At 37.3% G+C, this 26,436-nt stretch overlaps 1 protein-coding gene across 1 annotated transcript; it reads left to right on the top strand.

The window, feature by feature from the left end:
- Positions 1-23,597: 23,597 nt before the first annotated feature.
- On the top strand, positions 23,598-25,253 carry LOC140861929 (uncharacterized). The gene has a single exon (XM_073264930.1). The coding sequence runs from the start codon at positions 23,598-23,600 to the stop codon at positions 25,251-25,253; it is 1,656 nt and encodes a 551-aa protein (XP_073121031.1).
- The last annotated feature ends 1,183 nt before the right edge of the window (positions 25,254-26,436 follow it).

Raw genomic sequence — 26,436 nt, 5'->3', positions numbered from 1 at the left:
GAAACAATATGTTTCTTACGATTCCAAAAAGCATTGGAAAAATCATTACAAATTTCTAAAGAAAATTGGTTATGAAGCAATTTAATTTTATCTTGTAGTTTAGGATTTTTCAAAGTATCATCAATAGTTAAAGAATTTATTTCTTCTTTTAAAGAATTAATATGAAAAAATTTTCTGTCAATATGATCTTGGATAGAATTTAAAATTTTTAAATAAGGTTTAATAATAAACTGAAAGTGAATATTCTTACCTTCATAAGTATCAATTATACCTGTAGGATTTATAGAAATAATAGGATAGATTTTATAAAGAAAAGGTAAACCAAGAATGATTTGAGTAGAAAGGTTTTTTATTAAGAAGAAACTTGTTTGAATACAAGTCTTATTTTTACAAATATAAGCTTTTGGTAATCTATAATTAACCTGTAATTTTTCACCTTCTGTATAAGAGAGTGAGAAGTTTTATGAAAATATTTTGAAGGTATTATTCCTTCTTGAATAACATTTAAATCTGCTCCACTATCAATTAAGGCAATAAAGTCTTTTTTATAATTATTATCAATTAATAAAGTTATTTTAGTATACCACTTTTGAGATTTTATTTTACTAAGAACAGATAAATGTTGTTCTTGGTCTGAAACATTATTAGAACTATTTTCTAACTCAGACATTTCTAAATCAGAAATCCTTCTATTAAAACGAATATTCTCATGTTGTAAAATAACAACTTGCTGTTTAAGTTGATCAATTTCAATTTTTAAATTATCTAAAGTTACAGGAGTATTAACACTGTGTTTTTCTTTTAAAAGTTTTCTTATTTCTTTTAAAGAATAAGTCTGATTATTTTTCAAAAGATCAGTATAACTAGTAGAAGTTTTGTTATCAATATGATCAATTATAGAAGTACGAAGATTAGGATCTTTAATTAATTTTAAAAATTCAATAATTTTATCATCAGATAAAACATTAATACTTAAATCTTCAAATTGAGATTTTAACTTATAAAATTCATCATTATCATCATCATTGTTACTAATATAATTGCAACAATTAGAAGACTGACCTTGGATGCAATTATCACAATCTTCTGAAGAATTTAAAGAATCATTATCAAGATTAATAATATCATCAGTATCTTGACTAGAATCAGAAGTATGAGAATCTTCAGAATAATTTTTCATGACAATTTCATATAAAGTATTTTTAATATCATCAGAGATATCAAGAGATTTAATTTTCTCATTAGCCCAACATTGATTAGCATAATGACCAGGTCTACCACATTTATGACAGGTAATTAAAGGCTTTTTATCCTTATCTTTTTTCCAAAATTGTCTCTTCTTCGCATCTTTTTGATTATTCCGAAATTCTTTTCGTTTTTGTTTTTTCAATATTTGTCTTTCAGACAAATGTCTCTTCCTATGAGGTTTATCTAAAGATTTATAAATCTCCTTCTTGGGTATATCAATCCCAAATTGATCACAGAAATGACCAAGCTGTTTTCTTTCAAAAATATTTTGTCTTTTTAACTGATTATTTAGTTTTAAATCATTACATAAGGATAAACCTTCCTGAATACAAGTACTTATTAAGTTACCGTAAGTATAATTATCATACTGAATAGAAATATTATCTTTACGAAGAATTTTTCTGACTCTTTTAGCAAAGAGATGAGGAAGACCATCAATAAATTTGGCTTTCCATTGATTGTTATTACAATCCGGTAATTCATAAATTCTAGAAAAAAAAGTATCTTTATACCATCTGAAATCAGTAAGAGTCTTACATTTCATATTACTGAAAAGAGTTCTAATATTTTCACTATTATCAGTAAAACGACCAGTAAAATGTTCAATAATGGTCATAATAAGACTATAAACAACATTTTCAGTCTGATTATTATTCTCTATTTTAATAGAATCATAAATATCATTTTTCTGTTGTTGAGATAAATAATTATCCCACCAACCTTTAAGTTGGCCTGTAAAACCAGAAATAAGCATTTTTGCTATATTCTTATCAGTATTACCAGCACTTTTACAAACAGTACTATACATAAGCATTCTATGAGCAAGATTATAAATCTGCTTATCTGTTAAACCATCAGCATTCCATTCATAAATGCTTTTCCCATTATAACTATTTGTTATAATGTACTCTTGTTCTTCATTAAGAACATCCAAAGGAGTAGGACGAGAATAGTAATAACGATTTTGAGTTGGCCTATCAGCCCATTTCATTTTTTGAATTTTATCTGTATCATCATCAGTATTATTATTACTAAATGATTCATTATTATTAATAACAGAAATATTCATATTTTTAAATTTTTCTGATAAAATTTTTTCAAATTCAGAAACAGAAGATTTAAATTTAAAATCTTGTATTTCTGGAGGAGATTGAATAGAAGAAGAAGCTATGGAAACTATATTTCTATCTTTCTTTTCTTCAATGTGTACATTAGGCTTGATCTGTTGTATGGCCAATAAAATATTATCGATATTCTTTTTTAAAGAAGTCAATTCTTCTCCTAAAAGAATAAGATATAAATTAGTATAATTTTGATTTTCAAAAAGTTGATTAATATGATTAATAGTAACAGACAACATATCATCCTCAAATATTTTTGAAAACGCATTAAAATTTAAAACTTTTTCATTCTTTTCTATTTGAAAAGAATTCTGTGGAGGATACACAGATTTCTGAATATTTCCAAAAGAAAGTTTATAATTTCTTTCTATAACAGAAATATAATCAATAAGAAAGGTTTTTATAAACCAGGGAACAAAATAAATCATTTTATTTTTTTCTGCACAATCTTTATAAAATGTATTAATTATATAATCAAATTCTTTTTTGGAAAAACTCTTAAAATACCATTTTCTAAAAGATTTTCATTTATGATCACAGAATTCTTTATTAATCTGAGCTCTTGCTCTAGACCCTTTACTGAAATCTATTTTGGTTGTACTATCCATTTAAACAAAATTCATTTATGAGATAGTATCTGATTCTGTAATGTTCTGGACATTTCCATGAACAATATTATTTCTGTTTATAATAACCTCTTCAATGTTATTATTTTTAGAGAAATCAGATCTAACTTCTTCTCGAATTTGAGAAGTAGAAGCTCTAGAAGATTGAGGAATATCAATTATATAATCTAGAGGAGAAATATAAGATCTAACAGATTGAGATCTAGTAATAGGAAAATAATTTTTATTTTGAAATTGTATATTAACAGATCCTTCATTAGTCTGTATTACTTGCTGTAAATCCATATTCAAAATAGGATTTCTAGGAATAGAATTTTCAAAAGTCCACTTTGATGGAAAGTCTATTTCTTCCCATTTAATAGATCTACGGGTAGTTATTTTAGATTTATTAAAATTATTCTCAATAAGAACAGTTTCATTCTTCTTTTTGTCAATTCTTTTACACATTGGATTTAAAGTATAAAGAGGTTTATAATAAATATGATAACATATACATATGACTTCTGTTCCAACAGAATAATTATAACCATGAGTCTTAACATTTAATGTTAAAGAATCTAAAATATTTATATCAGTTAATGATAAAGAAAGATTTGGATATACATCAAAATAAACTGGACCATGAGCCAGACTGGATTCAATTATTCCGATTAAAGATTGTTTCCAATTTAAATTTCTACCATCTCTTAAAGCTGCAATAAACCTTTCAGGTAAACCTTCCAAAGTAAGAGGTCTAAAGGCAATTTGAACTAGACCTATATGAAGAAATTTATAATCTTTAGAAAATGTTAATATATCTTTTTCATTTAATAAATGAATAACCATCTCTTCATTATTAAGAGAAATTGAAGACTCGGTAGTCTTAACAATTTGTTTAAGACCGATTTTTTCAAAGGTTCCTAATTGATAGACCATTTTAGGTTCTATTTTAGGAATAGTCCATTTATTTAATAAATCAAGATTATGAGGAATATCATATTCTTGAGTAATACTGTTTTGAACAGTATTCTTCAAACGAAAAATATTCATTTAAATAAAACATGCTAAATCATAAATATCACTACTCCATGGCTCTGATACCATTCTGTGTTGATATCATGGGAATCACAGGAAGGATCGATCAAACTGGAAAATTTATTAGCTTAGTTTTAATCATTGTTTACAAAAAATATATATAAGGAGTTTACCGAGACTAATTAAGTAGATCAAGATTCAAAACAAATACCCACAATGCTCTAACAGCCATTTCTTGGCACATATGAGCTTAAGGGTAGTACATGAATCTGATCTACTTAATATTAACCTCGAACCTTATGAAAATTTTTTAACCATCCTTCAGATCACCATAATATCTTAACGATTACAATACTAAATACTATCAATAATATCATAAGAGAATATATATATATATATATATATATATATATATATATATATATATATATATATATATTACTTCAAAAATATATATATTTAATTTATTATACCATAAAAGTGTGAATAAAATGATTTAAAAGTGAAATAGAATCAATTTAAATTGCAGTATAATTCTTTATTACTTATTACAATTATGATCTTATCTCATTTTAAATATAATTCGAATTAATTATAAAATAAATCGTACAAACACACCTGACACAACGCGTGAATTGATACACTAGTCTTTATTATAATTAACAAATAAGTTTCAGAAGTCAATTGCCTCTGATTAATACGACGTTGTTTATAACGTGGCATGCATTAACTATTTTAAAATATCATAGTCAATTCCTAAAAGGTGATGCTACGTATAAATGGAGGGTTACACGTTGCACTTGAAATCACATAAATATTTTTAATGTATTTTGAAAAGATTTTTTCAAATCAAGTAGAGGGATAATTTTGTAATTTCATGTGTAGTGTGTAACCCAGTGTGTAAATCAATGTGTACATGTAGCATTTCCCTTCCTAAAAAACTAAAAAAAAAAAAAAAGAAGAAAAAAAAAACCATAATCAATTACTTTCATTATAAATAAATCGAATCTAACAAATTTTCGTAATCCAAAACAACAATTAATTAATCTGATAGTATTTATCTTGATCTTCAAAACAAAAGTTATTAGATGAACACAATATTACAAGAAAGCTCAAAATGTAGTTATATTCGTGAAATATGAAAGTAAAAAAATCGAGTATATTAAAGGGGCATCGAGACATCAAACTTAATCACCCCTTATTTTCAATAAAAATATTAATCCAAATGCAAGATGATGAGCCATGCAAAAATTAGTCTCAAAACTTTGGTCATCATTCTCGTTGTATTGGCCACTACTACCATAAATCTCCGACCAACAGATGGGGTGAATTATTAACAATCGGCTACCGCGAGATTCACCTTATCCGTTGAGGCTCCATTGCAAATCCAAAAACGATGATCTTGGTTACCATGAACTTTCAGTGAACCAGAATTTCACGTGGACATTTTGCGCAAGCATTTTAGAAAATACTTTGTTCACTTGCGAAGTTGGTTGGGGTCAAGCGCACCAAGGTTTCCAAGCTTATAACCAGAGAAATCAAGGAATGTGCGACGGAGGGTTATGTTTCTGGAAGGCACGAGCTGATGGTATTTACTTTAGAGCAGTCGATTATCCAGGCTTTTTGAAGAAATTCGATTGGCTTAATGGACGCTCGTAATGATCAAGATATATATTAATTACCAACTATACTGCATGTTCGATCACTTGTTACGTCTAAGCAATAATTGTCTCAGCTTACTATATTAATTAAACTTTTATGATCATTCTCAAAGAAGCATCAAGTTCTTGTTTCTTGACTAAAAGATTATGATTTAAATTCCAGGTACTTGAGATATGTAACATTTTTAATTATGCATTCGATTTTAAATATCAAAAAAGTTAATCCTAAGAATTACTTTATATCATAATACAAAATATATATTTAATATAAAAAAACCATGTGTAATTCAAATACAAAAACGGATGGGGTTAGATAATATATTTATTTATTAACAATGAATTTTTTTTAAAAAAATAATATAAAAATTCAAAAATTATTAAAAAAATAACAATTTTCAAAGTCCGTAAATTTAAAATTATGTGTTTTTTAATATTATGAATAGAGTATAATTAACAACATTTTTCTTAATTTTAATAGTAACACAAAATATTATCACAATAAATGTAGCACAATATCATTTAATCAAATTTTCTTATATCCAAAAAAATTAACTAATTTCTCAATGATATTAAAATTTTTATTTTACACTAAGTTGAAAGGTAATTGTCCTAATTTTTTTAACAAAAAAGCTTGCTTGTTTCGTTTACAACCGATACAAAATAAATAAATACACATACATGTATATATATATATATAGACACACACATACATATATATATATATATATATATATATATATATATTGTCATATATATATATATATTGTCATTCTGCCATATTGGCAGAAAGCCTGGCAAATCCGGGACAGTGAGTCCCGGATTGCAATAGAATGATAAACTTTTTCAAAATGCTATAATTTTATATTTATTTTTTATTTTTATATTATTTTAATAAAGAAAAGCCAAAATATTACAATTCCAGGTTTCTGACTATTAGAAATGAGATTTGGACCTAACTCACCTCAAAAGCTAGCTCGAGAGGTGAGGATTGCCCTTGTCTATATTAAGGGCTCCCAGTACTATATCCTACCAATGTGGGACAATATTTTAACACACCCCCACACGTCCAGGAATGAACATCTGGAGCGTGGAGATATTAACGGGTGATTTAAACGCCCAGGAATGAACATCTGGAGCTTGAAGATTGGCCTAATTATAGGCAGCCCAATTATGGGCGATCCAACACACGGAGGACCTGGGCTCTGATACCATATTAAAAATGAGACTTGGACCTAACTCACCTCAAAAACTAGCTCAAGAGGTGAGGATTGCCCTTGTCTATATTAAGGGCTCCCAATACTATATCCTACCAATGTGGGACAATATTTCAACACTGACAACCCACGAGGATAATCAATTGACAAACGCCACAAAGTTGAAAACTTTGATAAGTTTGATTTTTGGGTAAGCAAAAGCTTAATAAAATTCTAGAGAGTATTTTAATTGATAAATATCAAAATCTGAATTCTTTATGAATAATGAATGTTTTTGTTGTATTTATAATACAACTACAAATAATAAAAGATATCGCGAAATAACTTTAAAATATATCTAAAGATATGATAATATCTTCCTAAAAGTTTACTAGTAGGAATAAAAGACTCAAAATAAGAAAATAATGTCAAAAATATCAAAAGTCTCGTACACACACAAACACGCCGAACTGTGTGTAAAAACACGAGGCGCGGGCACGCATAACTCTCTGTCCGTCTGGCGCGAGCGCACGTCAGGAGGCACGGGCGCGCATGGGCTTCTGTCGAGGCATCTCCAATGAGTCCTTAACCATGTGACCAACAAGCGAGCTATCCGTAATCGCATCATCCTCTCCTTCTTGAAAAGGATTTGTTCTCAAATCTCGATCATCACCTACATCAAACAAAGACAAGTCAGAAACATTAAAAGTAGTACTTACATTATACTCACCTGGCAAGTCTAATTTGTAGGCATTATCATTGATCCGCTCCAAGACTTGGAAAGGTCCATCGCCTCTAGGTAACAACTTAGAACGACGCTCCTTCGAAAAATGCTCCTTCCGCAAATGCAACCAAACCCAATCACCCGGTTCAAATACAACCTTCTTTTTACCTTTATTTGCTTGCTTCGTGTATTGCAAGTTCTTTTTTTCAATGTTTTTCTTAACCCTTTCATGCAAATTTCGCACAAACTCAGCTTTCTTCTTGCCATCCATATTAACTCTTTCATTCATAGGTAACGACATCAAATCCAACGGAGTCAATGGGTTAAAATCATACACAATTTCAAACGGTGAATACCTCGTAGTAGAATGCACACTACGATTATAAGCAAATTCAATAAATGACAAACATTCTTCTCAACTCTTCAAATTCTTTTTAATTATAGCACGCAACAAAGTTCCTAACGTCCTATTAACAACCTCAGTTTGACCATCCGTTTGAGAATGACATGTAATCGAAAACAGTAATTTAGTACCAAGCGTGCACCATAATGTTTTTCAAAAGTAGCTCAAGAAACGAGTATCTCTATCAGAAACAATACTCCTAGACATGCCATGCAATCTAACAATTTCATTAAAGAACAAGTCCGCAATATGAGATGCATCATCAGATTTATGACACGCAATAAAATGAGCCATCTTAGAAAATCTATCAACCACCACAAACACAGAATCCCTCCCCTTCTTAGAACTTGGTAGTCCTAAAACAAAGTCCATAGAAATATCCACCCACGGTTCACTAGGAACAGTCAGTGGAGTATACAATCCATATGGTTGTGTCTTAGACTTAGCTTTCTTACAAGTCACACACTTCTCACAAATATTCTCAGCATCATGCTTCATATGTGGCCAATAAAAATGTTCATGCAAAGTATCATAAGTTTTAGCCACACCAAAATGTCCCATCAAACCACCCCCATGTGATTCCCTAACAAGTAACTCACGTATGGACGATTTTAGGCACACACAACTTATCTTCCTTAAACAAATATCCATCATGCACGAAAAATTTATCTTTTGGACCATGCAAACATGACGCATAACTCTCTCCAAAATCAAGATCACTAGCATATAACTCCTTCACATACTCAAATCCCAAAAACTTAGAATCTAGAGTAGACAGAAGCACATACCTTTGTGATAGAGCGTCTGCTACCACGTTTTCCTTCTCTTTCTTGTACTTGATAATGTAGGAAAAAGTTTCTACAAACGCTACCCATTTGGCATGTCTCTTGTTCAGCTTTTGTTGTCCTTTGAGATGCTTCAAAGACTCATGATCCGTATGAATCACAAATTCTTTTGGCCTCAAATAATGCTGCCACGTCTCGAGCACGCGAACTAAGGCATAAAACTCTTTGTCGTATGTAGGATAATTAAACGTTGCTCCACTTAGCTTCTCACTAAAGTATGCAATTGGTCGTCCACCTTGCATCAAGACACCGCCAATTCCTACACCTGATGCATCACATTCAATTTCAAAAGTATTAGCAAAATCAGGTAATACAAGTAAAGGAGCATTAATTATTTTTTTCTTAATAATATCAAAAGACTTCTCTTGCTCCTCGCCCCAATGGAATGGAACATTCTTCTTGATCACCGCAGTCATAGGAGCCGCCAAAGTGCTAAAATCTTTTACAAATCTCCTATATAAACTTGCAAGACCATGAAAACTCCGAACTTGACCAATAGAAGTAGGCGTTGGCCAATCTCGAATTGCACTTACCTTGTCCTCATCAACTTTGACACCTTGAGCACTCGCAACAAAATCAAAAAACACAAGTTCTTTTGTACAAAACACACACTTTTTTCAAATTAGCATACAATTTTTCAGCTTTTAGTGTGATTAGCACAATCCTCAAGTGTTCAACATGCTCATTCAAGTTCTTACTATACACCAAAATATCATCAAAATACACCACAACAAATTTTCCAATATAAGGACGCAAAACATGATTCATCAACCTCATAAAAGTACTCGGTGCATTAGTTAACTCAAATGGCATAACCAACCACTCATACAATCCATACTTAGTTTTAAAAGCAGTTTTCCATTCATCACTTTCTCTCATCCGAATTTGATGGTAACCGCTCTTAAGATCAATTTTACTAAAGATGCTAGAACCATGCAATTCATCCAACATATCATCTTTTCTAGGAATAAGATGCCTATACTTGATGGTAATATTGTTAATGGCTCTACAATCAACACACATTCTCCATGAAACGTCTTTCTTAGGTACTAACAAAACAGGTACAGCACAAGGAGACATCGACTCACACACAAAGCTCTTATCGAGAAGTTCACTTACCTGCCTTTGTAGCTCTTTTGTGTCCTCCGGATTACTCCTATAAGCTGGACGATTCGGTAATGAACTTCCGGGTACAAGATCAATTTGATGCTCAATTCCCCTCAAAGGTGGTAATCCTTGAGGTAGATCCTCCGGAAATAGTTCTTCAAATTCCTGCAAGAGAGAAACAACACTGCTCGGATGATTTCCGGCTATATCACTTGTGTTAAGGAGAATATCCTTATAGAAAATCAACACAAGTGGGGTATGCAGATGTAAAATCTCTCGCAACTCACTCTTTTGGGCCATATATATTTTTTTATCGGCCTCTTTCCTATCATTTTTTTCTTCATCTTTTTTTCTTTCATTTTTTTTCTAAGGCCATCTTACTTTTTTGTTCACTCTTTTTTTCGGCCTCTTCTCTCTTTTTCTTTTTCAAATGATCCTCCAATACTTGTTTTGGAGTCATATGCAACAACACAACAGACTCTTTTTTCATAGTAAAAGAATAACGATTCTTAAAACCATCATGTGTCACCTTTCTATCAAATTGTCACGGTCTACCCAACAAGATATGACAGGCTTGCATAGGAACAACATCACACAACACTTCATCCTCATATTTACCAATTGATAAAGGCACCACAACTCTCCTAGTCACTCTCACTTCAGAACTATCATTAAACCTATAGTGACCCGTATCCAGAATTAATGATTAATAGGTAATTAATCAAGTGATCATGTTTAGATTTAATAAAACATAATTAAGGAAATTTCAAATGGATTAACGGAGTCCATAAATGGATCCGGAACGCTCGAAAATGGCCGGGAGGGTTCCGAGGGTTCGGATGGTTCGGAGGCTCCGAACTGGAACGGAAGATCCGAACCTAAGATCGGAGGATCCGAACTGGTTCGGAGGATCCGAACTCGGATCGAAGGCTCCGAAGATAATGCGTCATGGATGACATCACTGATGGGACTTTGGAGGATCCGAAGTTAGGAACGGGGGATCCGAACCAGTTCGGAGGATCCGAAGTCGAGTTCGGAGGCTCCGAACTGTGTCTATAAATAGGGGATCCGAAATTCATTTTCTTTGTACCTTTTTCTCTTTTCTCTCTCGATTCTTAAGCCTTCTAACTCAGATCTAGGGAGATCTATGAGTCCTATTGAGATTTCGGAAGTGGCGCAGCGGTCTAGACGTCGTAGCGGAGCTGTGTAATAGTTTTGAAGCTATCGACAGCAAAGGGCTATCGACGGACGCAGGTATAGCTCTGGCTTCCTAAAAATATTTAGGAGTATGGTATAGCTTAGTTAAGGCTTTTAGAGCTTAATTATTGATGCATGGGTAATTGCATTGTAGTAGCAGTAGACTGGACTAGTAGGCTTGGAGTATAGGCCAGTGGAGCTAGGTTGTCCAGCAGTGTTAGAGGTACGTAAGTACTGACCGAGATATCCGGCATGATATATTTGCATGTATGTTTCATGAGTATGTGCTATATGCTTTATCATGTTTTAGCATGTTTTATCGTCTTAGCACATACATGATTTTACGTGTGACTGCATCCGGAGAGATGTGAGTCATTGACAGTCTCCATAGGGAACAATGATCTCATTTTGGACTCGAGTCAGATATGACAGCTTCCACATGAGGCTTGTATCCTGTTTTGGATTCAGGTCAGGATGGGGTTGGCTCAGCCCTGATATAGAATATACGAGTACCCCGCAGAGTCGCTCTCTAGCCGGTACTGTATATTCTCGGCGCCATGAGCAAGTGTTTTCACTTGAGTTTTAAATCATCTGTATGAGCATATTTGTATTTATATCATTGCTTCGTATTGAGCGTTCTAGCTCACGCCCCTGTGTTTGGGTATTCGTTGTGTACCTTATGGCGGGGCAGGTTTGAGGCTGGACGGTCCAGGCGGCTCTCAGCAGGATTGAGCTTGGGAGAGTGTGAGGTTGTAGAGGGTAGGGATTTATTTACCCTGAACCTTCGATTTGGTTGTATAGCAGTACTTATACACTTGTGATATCGTCAGTTGTATTCTGCCGATTGGATTTGTTGTATTTTAATTATCCGCACTTTACGCTTTAAGCTTTTATTGCGTGCGCTTTTACTATAACTCTGATTAGGTAGTGGATCCGGATTGGGTCACTACATTTTTTTGGTAACACAGCGCATTGCACTGGGAATATCGTAAAGCGGATTAAGTAATTATCTGTTCTTATGTAACAGATGGCTTATTACGATGAGAGCCACGATAGCGGAGGCGGTGGTCGTTGGGGCGATCCAGATGATCGTAGATGTCGTCGTGGTCAGCCAGAGGAGCGCAAGCGAGTGAGTATGCACAGATTCAAGGGGGTTAGCCCGAAGCCTTTGACGGGTGGTGAGGCAGCTGAAGAGGTGGAGGATTGGCTTGAGAGGATGGAGCAGTGCTTCCAGGAGTTCCGTTGCACGACTGAGGATAGGATGGAGATTCTTGCCTTTATGCTTGAGGGCAGAGCGAGAAAGTGGTGGAGATCTACTTCCGCACCGTTCATAGCAGCTAGAGGTGCAGCTACTTGGGTTGAGTTTCGTACTGCTTATCAGAGACTGTATTTTCCTCCAGCTCTTCGTCAGGCGAAAGCCAGTGAGTTGTTGAGTTTGCGACAGGGGACGATGACGATCGAGGAGCACCAGCAGAAGTTCTTTGATCTGCTACCTTTTTGTCCTCATGTTGCTGATAGTTCTATGGCGAAGTTTGATCATTTCCTTCAAGGGTTGAATCCTGATATTCATCAGATGGTTGCTGTAGGCGGTGATGAGACTTACGAGGATTTGGTGGACCGTTGTCGCCAGGCCGAGGACAGTATTCGAAAGAACAGGGGACTTTACTCTTCTTCTTCCAGGTCAGCGAGTGCTAGTGCTTTGGGCCCTAGGGGGCAGTCCTTCAAGAAGCCAGGAGGTACTTCTTCTTCTTCCTTTGGATCTGGTGGAGTGCATAACTTTGGTGGTCAAAGACCGAACCGTTGTCGTCAGTGCAGACGCAGACATCCGCCAGGGCAGTGTGGTCGATCGACCACTGCATGTTTCCAGTGTGGCCAGGAGGGTCACATGAAGAGAGATTGTCCTATGCTGATTGGGGCAGTGAGTGGTTCCGGAGGTTCTCAGGCATCGGTTCAGCCACCTCATTACCAGCAGCCACCTTTTCAGCAGCAGTATTCGCAGCAGCGCCAGCAGCCGCAGCAGTCTCAGAGACAGCCTACTCAGACTCCTTCTCGGGGTCATTCTTCTTTGAGGCCACGTACCCAGGGTCAGGTCTTTGCGCTTAATCAGGAACAGGCAGAGGCTGACAGTGATCGGATGATCGCAGGTACCTGTAGTTTGTGTGGTTTTCCTGCATTTGTTTTAATTGATACCGGTGCATCGCATTCTTTTGTCTCAGCACATTTTGCTAAGAAGTATAGATTGCCGTTTATTCCTTTAGAGTTTCTAGTAGTTTCTACTCCTATGTGGAGCTAGGTTTTAGCCAAGCTTCTAGTTGTGGGTTGTGTTTTGGATTTCGAGGGACATCAGCTTAGTGCTAACCTGATGATTCTAGCAATAGAGGATTTCGATTGCATCATTGGGATAGATGTCTTAACTACCTACCGAGCGATAGTGGATTGCTATCAGAGGTTTGTTCAGTTTCGTCCAGAGGATGACGAGTCATGGTATTTCTATGGTGAGGGAGCGCGACCCCCGATGCCAGTGGTTTCAGCTCTGAAGGCCCGGCGTGCTTTAGAGTCTGGCGGGGAAGGCTACCTTATCTACGCCATTGACGCATCCTTAGGAGAGCCAGATATCCGAGAGATACCAGTGGTTTGTGACTTTCCAGATATATTTCCGGAGGAGATTCCAGGTTTGCCACCAGTAAAGGAGATTGAGTTTGACATTGAGTTAGTGCCAGGGACTGCACCAATTTTCAGAACTCCTTACCGATTGGCACCGTCAGAAATGAAAGAACTGCAGAAGCAATTGCAAGATCTTCTTGATAAGGGTCATATTCGACCTAGTGTTTCGCCATGGGGAGCCCCAGTACTGTTTGTCAAAAAGAAGGATGGTTCGATGCGGTTGTATATTGACTACCGTCAGTTGAATCAGGTGACAGTGAAGAATAAGTATCCTCTTCCACGGATAGATGATCTCTTTGATAACTTGCAGGGTACTTCTGTCTATTCAAAGATTGATCTTTGGTCTGGGTATCATCAGTTGCGAGTTCGACAAGAGGATGTTCCTAAGACAGCATTTCGTACGCGGTATGGACACTATGAGTTTCTAGTGATGCCATTTGGTTTGACGAATGCTCCAGCTGTTTTTATGGATCTGATGAACAGAGTTTTCCGCGACTTTCTGGATAAGTTCGTGGTTGTGTTCATCGATGAAATTTTGGTGTATTCTCGCAGCATGGATGAGCATGCCTACCATCTCTATACTGTACTGCATGTCTTGAGGGAGAGACAGTTGTATGCGAAGCTGAGTAAGTGTGACTTCTGGATTGACCGAGTTGTGTTCCTTGGTCATGTCATTTCTCAGGAGGGCGTATCTGTTGATCCTAGCAAGACAGAGGCTATTTTGAATTGGTCACGTCCGACTACAGCTCCTGAGATTCGTAGTTTCCTTGGTTTAGCAGGATACTATCGTCGTTTTGTGGAGAATTTCTCTCAGATAGCTAAGTCTTTGACTCAGTTGACGAAGAAAGACGTTTCTTTCGTTTGGTCTGATGCTTGTGAAGACAGTTTTCGTGAGTTGAGACGTCTTCTGACGACAGCTCCAGTTCTTGCTTTACCGTCTGGATCAGGTGGTTTTGTAGTCTTCACTGATGCTTCTCTCCAGGGTTTGGGGTGTGTGTTGACTCAGAATGGCCACGTGATTGCTTATGCCTCCAGACAGCTGAAGACTCACGAGTAGAACTATCCCGTACATGATTTAGAGCTTGCAGCCATTGTTTTTGCTCTTAAGATATGGCGTCACTATTTGTACGAAGAACGATTTGAGATATTCACCGATCATAAGAGTTTGAAGTATCTGTTCACTCAGGCTGAGTTGAACATGCGGCAGCGTCGTTGGATGGATCTGTTGAAGGATTACGATTGTGAGATCAAGTACCATCCAGGTTCTTCAAATCCTGTTGCTGATGCGCTTAGTCGCAAAGTCTATGCGAGTTTCCTTCATACCAATTCGGTACGGAAGGCAGTGGAAGAGTGTTGTTCTTCAGGATTCACATTCCGTCATAAGAAAGAACAACAAGGGATTCGTGTTTCTTTTTTTCTTGCAGAGCCAGCGTTGTATCGACGAATTCGGGAAGCTCAGAATTCTGATCTGAAGATGCAGAAGTTAACCCGTTTGGCTGAGGGTGATAATACTTCTGGTTTCCATTTGCAGGGAGATGGTCTGTTGTGTCTTTCTGGTCGCGTTGTGGTACCCGAGGATTCTACTTTGAGGGATGAGATCTTATCGCAAGCTCACCGCAGTCGATTCTCTGTACATCCAGGCAGCATGAAGATGTATAAGGATCTTCGCACTCGATTTTGGTGGAAAGGGATGAAGCGCAGTATCTATCAGTTTGTGTCCCAATGCCTTGTGTGTCAGCAAGTCAAGGTAGAGTTTAGACGACCCGGAGGGTTACTTCACAGCTTAGAGATTCCTGAATGGAAGTGGGAGCATGTGACGATGGACTTTGTCACCCACTTGCCTATGTCTTCCAGGAATTGTGATGCTATTTGGGTTGTCGTGGATCGGTTGTCAAAGTCAGCGCATTTTCTTCCCTATAACCGCGATTACACCTTTGATAGGATGGCACAATTGTATGTGCGGGAGATTGTTCGATTGCATGGGATTTCGTTGAGCATTGTCAGCGATAGAGATCCGAGATTCACCTCGAGATTTTGGGGTAGTTTCCAGCGAGCCCTTGGTACTACTTTGAGCTTGAGTACGGCTTATCATCCAGAGACGGACGGATAGTCGGAGCGTACTATTCGCACTCTAGAGGATATGCTTCGCGCGGCGGTGATGGATTTTGGTCCAGCATGGCATGATCATTTACCCTTGGTGGAGTTCGCCTACAACAATAGTTTCCATCGCAGCATTGGCATGGCACCATTTAAGGCTCTTTATGGACGCCGTTGTCGTACACCTTTGTTTTGGGACGAGGTTGGCGAGCATCATGTTGAGGGTCCTCAGATGATTCAGCAGATGATTGATGCAGTAGAGTTGATCCAACGCAGGATTAAGGCAGCCCAGGATCGACAGGCTAGCTATGCGAACACTCACCGCAGGCCACTTCATTTTGAGGTAGAGGAGTATGTTTTCTTGCGTGTGTCACCTTTTCGGAAGGTGATGAGGTTTGGTCGCAAGGGTAAGCTGACACCTAGATTTATTGGTCCTTTCGAGATTCTCGAGAAGGTTGGGGATGTGGCTTATCGTCTGGCCTTGCCACCCGATCTTTCGGAGATCCACAATGTGTTCCACGTGTCCTTGTTGAGGCAGTATGTGGCGGACGAGTCGCATATTTTGCATCCGACCGAGGTAAAGGTAGATCGGGATCTATCGTATATGGAGAAACCCCTGCGGATTCTTGACAGGAAGGACAAGGTACTTCATAATAAGAGCATACCTCTAGTGATGGTGCAGTGGCAGCGTAGAGGAACTGAAGAAGAAACTTGGGAGCTGGAGATCCGGATGCGAGCTGAGCATCCAGAGTTGTTTTGAGATTTTGTACTTTCTTGTATCGAGTTTGTACTTGTTCAGTTGTAATAAAGAACGTTCGTGTGGAGTTTCATACTTTTCCTCTAACTTTAATTTCGAGGACGAAATTTCTTAAGTGGGGGAGAATGTAGTGACCCGTATCCAGAATTAATGATTAATAGGTAATTAATCAAGTGATCATGTTTAGATTTAATAAAACATAATTAAAAAAATTTCAAATGGATTAACGGAGTCCAGAAATGGATCCGGAACGCTCGAAAATGGCCGGGAGGGTTTCGAGGGTTCGGATGGTTCGGAGGCTCCGAACTGGGTTAGGAGGCTCCGAACTGGAACGGAGGATCCGAACCTAAGATCGGAGGATCCGAACGGGTTCGGAGGATCCAAACTCGGATCGGAGGCTCCGAAGATAATGCTTCATGGATGACATCATTGATGGGACTTCGGAGGATCCAAAGTCAGGAACGGGGGATCCGAACCAGTTCGGAGGATCCGAAGTCGAGTTCGGAGGCTCCGAACTGTGTCTATAAATAGGGGATCCGAAATTCATTTTCTTTGCACCTTTTCCTCTTTTCTCTCTCGATTCCTAAGCCTTCTAACTCAGATCTAGGGAGATCTAGGAGTCCTATCGAGATTCCGGAAGTGGCGCAGCGGTCTAGACGTCGTAGCGGAGCTGTGGCATAGTTTTGAGGCTATCGACAGAAAAGGGCTATCGACGGACGCAAGTATAGCTCTGGATTCCTAAAAATATTTAGGAGTATGCTATAGCTTAGTTAAGACTTTTAGAGCTTAATTATTGATGCATGGGTAATCGCATTGTAGTAGCAGTAGACTGGACTAGTAGGCTTGGAGTATAGGCCAGTGGAGCTAGGTTGTCCAGCAGTGTTAGAGGTACATAAGTACTGACCGAGATAGCCGGCATGATATATTTGCATGTATGTTGCATGAGTATGTGCTATATGCTTTATCATGTTTTAGCATGTTTTACCGTCTTAGCACATACATGATTTTATGTGTGACTGCATCCGGAGAGATGTGAGTCATTGACAATCTCCATAGGGAACAATGATCTCATTTTGGACTCGAGTCAGGTATGACAGCTTCCACATGAGGCTTGTATCCTGTTTTGGATTCGGGTCAGGATGGGGTTGGCTCAACCCTGATATAGAATATACGAGTACCCCGTGGAGTCGCTCTCTAGCCGGTACTGTATATTCTCGGCGCCATGAGCAAGTGTTTTTACTTGAGTTTTAAATCATCTGTGTGCGCATATTTGTATTTATATCATTGCTTCGTATTGAGCGTTCTAGCTCACGCCCCTGTGTTTGGGTATTCGTTGTGTACCTTATGGTGGGGCAGGTTTGAGGCTGGACGGTCCAGGCGGCTCTCAGCAGGATTGAGCTTGGGAGAGTGTGAGGTTGTAGAGGGTAGGGATTTATTTACCCTGAACCTTTGATTTGGTTGTATAGCAGTACTTATACACTTGTGATATCGTCGGTTGTATTTTGCCGATTAGATTTGTTGTATTTTAATTATCCGCACTTCACGTTTTAAGCTTTTATTGCATGCGCTTTTACTGTAACTCTAATTAGGTAGTGGATCCGGGTTGGGTCACTACAAAACCACTACAATTTATATGGTTGATGATGCTTTAAAGTAGACAAACTCAATTTTTCAACAAGATCACTACTCGCGATGTTGGTACAGCTACCCCCATCAATGATGACACTACACACTTTATCTTTCACAAAGCATCTAGTATGAAACAAATTTTCCCTTTGATTTTCTTCCTCCTCCTTTTGTTGCACATTCAACACTCTCCTAGTTACCAACAACTCACCAACAACTGCATTACATCCCTCGTCATCGGGATCCTCCAACGCAGGCATGTCATCATAATTCTTCTCCTCACTCTCCGATTCAATCTCACCACCATCATTCACAATCATTATTTTTTTATTAGGACACTGACTAGCAATATGACCAAGACCTTGACATCTAAAGCATTTAATGTCCCTAGAACGATTATTGGGAGTTTCAGATTTACCTTGCACTCCTTGTTTTGGCGTTTCTTGCTTGGTCTCAACTTTTGGTTTGGACACCATCTTGACATCCTCTCGTTTGCCAATGTTTGGACGCCAAGGTGTAGTAGCTCCACCACCCGAGGACACTCGACCAATGCCTCTCCTTTTAAGTTGTAGCTCCACTTTCATAGCTAATTGTACCATCTCCTCAAGATCCACACAATGTCATAGCTCCACTTGGTCTTGAATATCTCTATTCAAACCACACAGAAATCGAGCCATGGTTGCCTCACTATTCTCTTCAATGTTAGCCCGAATCATAGTAATCTCCAACTCCTTGGAGTAGTCCTCTACACTCCTCGATCCTTGCTTCAAATTCTGCAATCGCTTAAACATATCACGATAATAGTAATTAGGAACAAACCTTTTCTTCATTATTTGTTTCATCTCTTCCCATATTTCAACAGGTCTCTCATGATTTTTCCACCTAATTGTAACAAGCTGATCCCACCAAATTAGAGCATAGTCCACAAACTCAACAACCGCTAATTTTATTTTTTTCGAATCGCTGTAGTTGTGGCAATCAAATACCGATTCCACTCTCATCTCCCACTCCAAATAAGCCTCCGGATCAGATTTTCCATGAAACGATGGAATTTTCATCTTAATCCCACTAATATTCCCATCTTCTTTACCCCCTTCAGTATATCTCCCTCGCATTGCTTTTCTTCTATTTCTTCCATCCTTCTGACCTCTCCTATTCCTACCCGAATTCTCACCAAAACTCTCATCATCCTCACTAACTTCAAGTTTACTTATTCTTTCATGCATCGTTTCCAACTCAGCTCTCATCGCTTCCCTTATCATCGTACTCAAATCTTCTTTTGAAAAATTTTGACTATTAGAACTCATCGTACCTGCAAGAAAAGGTTAGTAATAAAATTTCTCACACAAGTTCTCACAAGTTCCTCTAAACGAATTCACTCAATCACTCTTTTTCTTTCCACTCACAATTTGTGTAGGCTTTTGCTTGGTATAATAGTGAACCAAACTCTCAAGTGCACAAATTTTAGACGCTTGAAGATCGACTCTCAAAGATTGACAAAACAAGAATAAGAGATTATGGATGATCGAATTTTGACTTGCACCCAAGGATGAACAAGAACAAAAATTGTCCACAAGTTATCTTGTTTCTTCAATTTATTTTTTTTTTTTGACAATTTCGGTCTCTACTTTTTTTTTTTGACCGATTTCAAATCAAATTTTTTTTTTGAATTTATAACTTGTAACACAAGACACGAGACTTGGATAACGAGTTGAAAGAAACGACACAGAAATTCGACGAATAAAATATTCCAACGAAGAACGATGAAGAACGGATAGGAAGAACGAAGAATGCGAAGAACAGAGATAGATGAATATAGATACTTACTTGATTCAAAACATTGGCTCTGATACCAAATGATATGAATTCTTAATGTATGGAAGGCAAACACGACTATATTAAAATCGTAGCATTAATCCAATAACAAAAAAAATCAAGAAATTGCCCAATCTTGAAAACAAGTAAAGGTTTTGGATTATTCACCTCTAGTTTACTTGAAACTAGCAACAAACAATGTAATGCCCCTTTTTTAGGATAATTAATTTGATATATATATATATATATGTAAATAAATTTCTTTATAAATATATTATTATAATATCTTTATGCTTATATATATATATATATTACTTGTTAATAGGTTTCTTGGCCACCACTCCACCTCCCCTTTGCCCAACCGGTGATCGGAAAGTGTGTTCCATGGATAGGATATCATGTTTGGTTCTTTCCTATATATAGAGACCCTTCACATACCTCATTTGATGTGCTTTCCTTCAGATTTTCATGATGATTAGTGGTCTAGTGTCAAGTTGAAGAGGTGTGAGAATATTGTGCTTAAAGGTTGAAAAAAGAGGGGATTTACTCACTTATACCCAAGAACACGTTCCAAAATTCTCAAAAAAATTATACAAGATACTTAGGATGTCCATTAAAATAGTAGTGAAGGAGGTGTCATAAAAAGATCAACCGATTCTCCGTTAAAATTCTTAAACTACCGCTGTCCGGAAAGGAAAAACAGTGCTCAGAAACCATTTGCAGGTACTGTTTTCACCCTCGTTTTTCATACCTTTACTCTCAGTATTTGAACCTAGTCTAAACATGAAAGTTGCTCCAGATGTACCCTAGTTTGCATCAGTACCGTCGTTTTTCCGGGAATAACGTCGGAACAGTATTTTGTTCTTCAGTCTAGTAGAGTAAAAGTCACAGTAGGTTATTCCATTTCTGGTACTGTTCGGTTAGGAATTTGAGAAAACTCATTAAACAAAAAATGTAGGAAATCATGCAACACATCTTCGGTAAAAGTTTGGGCCGCGCGTGGCCGCCGGAAGCTGTGCACGCGCCGCCGGAAGTGGCGCGTGATTTACACGCGCCGGCAGAAAACAAAATTTCCGGCAGCCGTAGTTTTCTGCACTTGTTTTAGGCTTATATTTCAAGTTTCATAATTTTTTGACAAGTACATGAATTGTTATGATTTTCCTTAGAAATCCTTAAATCTTTGAAACTTGAGTTTTGAAAGTGGCTAGACGCAAGATTGAGGCTCGATTTTCTCAAAGATAGAATCTGTTTCTAGCCTAGATCTTAAAGTAAAAGTTGTTCCCTGTAATGTCTAGTATACTAAAATGGTGGCCTATGACCAGAATAGTTGCCGGAAGAAGCATTTTTCCGGAGGTCAATATACCTAGAGAATCAGTTTGGAAAAGCTGATTTGGTCAAAGATCGACTTGGAATTTTGACATGCTTTGAACACAAAAGTTGTAGATTTCTTTGAGTTATATATACTGTCAAATTTTCAGAATTTTTGGATCTACTTTCAAATTATTATAAATTTTTTTATGAATTATCAAAATGTTCCTTCCTTGTTTGAGCAACAAATTTTAAATATAAACTAGCCTAGCATCTGGTAGTATTTCTAACATATGAAATATCCTAAAATTATAGGAATTTGAAGTTATCTACTGATTCGGATAGTAAGTATTGAGGTGAGGTTTTCATTACTTAAGGAATTATTATTTTTATACAGCCCTTTGGCATTCGGCCTGGAAATTATAATATATCCTAACTATTGTTCATATTAATTTGTTGATTCGATATTATTATACCTGATTTTCATAATGTATTGGTCTATCATCAAAACGGATGGTGGAATGATCGAAAGATCAAATGATTGATTGATCGATTGATTGATTGAATGAATGAATGTTATTCGAAGTGAGAGCCTTGGACAACGGACTTCGGTCTGGATATTGAGTCCAATGAACAGCGGGTTAAAATCGGGTATTCGTGTTCACTTTGGCTTACCCTCTTTATCACAACTGGAATGATTGCTACTAAACTATTGAATTCATACCTACCTACTTAAGCTTATTATCCTGATGTTTACTACTATTATCAGGAAATTTTATCCAATGAATAATCTTTTATTCTCACTAAGTCCTTAAAGACTTAACCTCCTTTATTTTTTTCTCTATTGTAATTTCCAGAGCCAGGGTTTCCAGATATGGATAATGAAGAAAAATGTCAGTGAATGAACCATCTTTGCCACAAATAATGTTCTCAATTATGTTTTATGTAGTCTCTTTTATGCTCATCAGAGACCATATGCTTATTTTATGCTCACCTAGTCTGATTCTTCCAGTAACCATGGAGGCCATCTAGATACTATTTTTATCCGCAGAGACACCCCCATCTGTACTTTTACTCCTGGACCTCAGTATGTATCCCGTTTTCCTGAGCATGTCACCTTAGAGGTTTCAGAGGATCGGGATAGGGTGTTGGCAGCTAGGGAGACTGATAGGGTCCTGTCTGAACAGGAGATTGCTCGATTGACCCAGGAAAACCAAAACCTACTTAATCAACTAGCCATATATCGATGGCACATTGATACTTTTGGAGCACCCGAGTTCTTTCAGACTCACATGGAGTATGTCTTGAAGAGTCAGATTCCAGCATATGATGGTAGCTTAGGCCAAGCCATTTATGAGAGAGATAGGATGATTTTGCACCTTTGTGAGATTCATGGTTACTATGACCGAGAGCTGAGGAGATTCATGAGGGAGGAGTTCTACACCAACGACCAGATTAATAACATTGTTATCGAGGGTCGTGGCATGGTTGAGTATGCTATTTATGGGTTGGAGCCCGGCGTAGTGGGTATCTCTAGTCCTTCTGACATCGCTGGGCCTAGTAGTTTTCCTATTGATTCATCAGCTCCTCCAGCAGTGACTCATTTAGTTGTTCCTCCTGTAGTATCATCAGAGGTTCCACCTACTGACACTCCAGTTGTACCCCCAGCTGAGCCACCTATCATAAGACCTGAGCTACCACCCTTGCCTCCAGTTCTAGATGATGATGTTTGGCTGATTGACCCAGAGTATGAGTCTGACCCCGAGGAGTTTCCCGATGATCCTCCACTGATCATACAGCTTGAACCTTTTCAAGGAGAGGACCCACTACCACCTATTGGATCCTGGGATGATGAGGTGATCATAATTATTTCAGACGACGAGGATGTTTCAGATGCTGAATCTGGTGTTACTGGGGATTAGTACCCGACTATCATCATCACTAGTATTATATTAGTTGCTTTACTGTGATCCCTTGCCATTTTGTTGTTACGGAAGGGAATAATAGTATCATTATATATTATTAGGAAAATTTGTCTGTATCCTAACTTTTGCAATATGGTGTGACTAAATAGTTGTTATTAGTCATCAATTTTCTCTTCAATGAATGACTATTTTATGTTTACTTGTTCTAACTTTTAAATTATAACCTTCTATGCATATCACAAGTCTCTATATCTGAAGGTAGTAACATGGCATCCTCAAGTGAAAGTTTACAAGAAGAAAACCAAGGGAATCAAGGAAAACCAGATGACCAAGACAATCAACCACAAAATACTAGAGATGCTACAAATCAGCCACCAGAAGAGCCTAACCCACTCCTTATGATCGAAATGATGAAAAAATTCTTTCACTATTGCCAGCAATCACCTAGGAACCCTGATGTGGGTGACCGGACCTTTGAACGTTTTCTTCGTTACAACCCCCCAAAATTCCTGGGAACTCCGGATGCTACGCAAGCAGAGTCATGGATGACAAAAATTCGGAAAATATTCTCTGTTCACAATTACTCAGATGAACAGAAGATAAATCTAGCAACTTATCAATTCGAAGATGCTGCTTATGACTGGTGGAGAGTCATAGATCACCAATGGAGTAGAAATAAGACGCCAAGAACTTGGGATAACTTCACACAAGAATTTAAGGATAAATATATCCCTCAAGTAGTTCAAAACACTCGAGATAGGGAATTTATGGATCTAGTTCAAGGGTCAATGACAGTAGCCCAATACGAAGCTGAGTTCCATCGATTGATCCACTATGCCCCACACTTCATGGAAGATGAACTAAGGAAGACAAGGAAATTCGTTCAAGGACTAAACCTAGAAATTCGCTGGTCAACTCTGTCAACGGAGGCTACTAACTATAATATCACGGTCAATCAAGCCCTACGAGTGGAAGCCGAAATGAAAACGCTCCTCAAAAGAGAAGAAACGGAAAAGAAAACCAAAACTTCCAATTTCACAGAAAACAATCAGAAGAAAAGAAAATTTGAAAGGGAATTTCAACCTGACAAGAATGGGGGACCTAGAAGACAAAATTTTCAGGAAGATCACAACAACCAAAAATGTGGATACTGTGGGCTACCTAATCACAATGAAGATAAGTGCTGGAGGAAAAATGGGAAATGTTTGGTCTGTGGAAGTGAGCAACACCGCATTCAAGAATTCCCGAAAAGATCCCAACAAACTTCTTCAGCTCCAAAAACTAAGATCCCAGCAAGAGCATATGCACTCATGGGAAAAGATGAAGAAGTTGACCCCACTGCTGTGGTAGAAGGTAAGTTTTTCCTATTATCAAAGGTCGGGAAAGCCCTATTTGATCCAGGAGCAACTCACTCTTTTGTTTCCAGTACTTTTTTGTGCAATCTAAATCTCATATCTAGTAAACTACCATACTTCTTGGAAGTAAGTTCACCAATGGGAAACAAGATTTCCAGTGATGTCCTTTACAAGGATTGCCCCCTGGAAATTAATAAAAAAATATTTTATGTTGATTTAGTTGAGCTCCCTATACAAGGATATGATATCATTTTAGGGATGGACTGGCTGTTTAGACACCAAGCTCTGTTGAACTGTTATACAAAGGAGATCAAACTTAATGATTCAGGAGAAGCCATGTCTGGGAATCATAATAACAAGTCTTTTAGCAACGCCTTTATATCTGCTTTAGAAGCACATTCTATTATTAAAAAAGGAGGACAAGGATTTCTGGCATACCTTTTCAACAAGCCAAAAGATCAACTAAGGGTATCTGAAATTCCCATTGTGCAAGACTTTTCTGAAGTCTTTCCAGAAGAGATTAACTCTCTACCCCCTCACAGAGAAATCGAGTTTACCATTGAATAACCCCCGAAGCAAGGCCCAGGTCTAAGGCTCCATATCGAATGGCACCTGCAGAGCTAAAGGAATTAAAAATTCAATTACAAGAACTTTTTGAGAAAGGTTATATCCGACCAAGCTCTTCGCCCTGGGGAGCCCCAGTATTGTTTGTAAAAAAGAAAGATGGCACTCTCAGGATGTGCATCGATTATCGAAAACTAAACCATGTCACCATAAAGAATAAGTATCCGCTACCCCGAATTGATGAACTATTTGATGTATTACAAGGATCCCAAATTTATTCAAAAATGGACCTGAAGCAAGGATACTACCAGCTACGGATTCGAGAAGAAGATGTACCCAAAACTGCTTTCAATACCCGGTATGGTCACTATGAATTTATAGTAATGCCATTTGGATTGACAAATGCACCCGCTGCATTTATGGATCTGATGCATCGAGTTTTCCGACCTTATTTAGACAAGTTTGTGGTAATTTTCATTGACGATATCCTTGTTTACTCCAAAAGCAAGGAAGATCATGAATGTCATTTAAGAATGGTTCTCCAAACACTGAAGGAAAATAAACTATATGCCAAATTCAGCAAGTGTGAGTTTTGGCTAGAGAAAGTGACATTTTTGGGTCACATAATCTCTAAGAATGGGCTGGAGGTAGATCCTACCAAAATAGAATCAGTAATGCAGTGGAAACAGCCAAGCAACGTGACCGAAGTCCGGAGCTTTCTGGGCCTAGCAGGGTACTATCGTAGATTCATACAAGACTTTGCAAAAATTGCAGTTACTTTAACTCAACTCACCCGCAAAGATTACCCCTTCCAATGGAACCAAGAATGCGAAGCAAGCTTCCAAGCACTGAAAAATTTGTTAACCTCTGCTCCAGTATTAGCACTACCAGAAGGAACTAAAGGATTTATAGTCTACACTGATGCTTCCAAAGAAGGCTTAGGTTGTGTATTAATGCAAAATGGGAAGGTCATTGCATATGCCTCAAGAAAATTGAAGGGACATGAACTTAACTATCCCACTTATGACTTGGAGTTGGGAGCGATAATTTTTGCACTAGCTATGTGGCGGCATTATCTATACGGAGCAACATTTGACATTTTTACCGACCATAAAAGCCTGAAATATTTATTTACTCAAAAAGACTTGAATATGAGGCAACGTCGATGGATGGAGTTTTTAGAAGA

This window comes from Henckelia pumila, chromosome 4 (assembly GCF_033568475.1).
Source record: "Henckelia pumila isolate YLH828 chromosome 4, ASM3356847v2, whole genome shotgun sequence".
Taxonomy (NCBI): domain Eukaryota; kingdom Viridiplantae; phylum Streptophyta; class Magnoliopsida; order Lamiales; family Gesneriaceae; genus Henckelia; species Henckelia pumila.
Note: the sequence above shows the minus strand (reverse complement) of the source record. Positions and strands in the feature narration are given on the sequence as shown.

Coding starts and splice junctions, on each gene's coding strand:
- LOC140861929 (XM_073264930.1), top strand. CDS start 23,598: ATGGCATCCTCAAGTGAAAGTTTACAAGAAGAAAACCAAGGGAATCAA.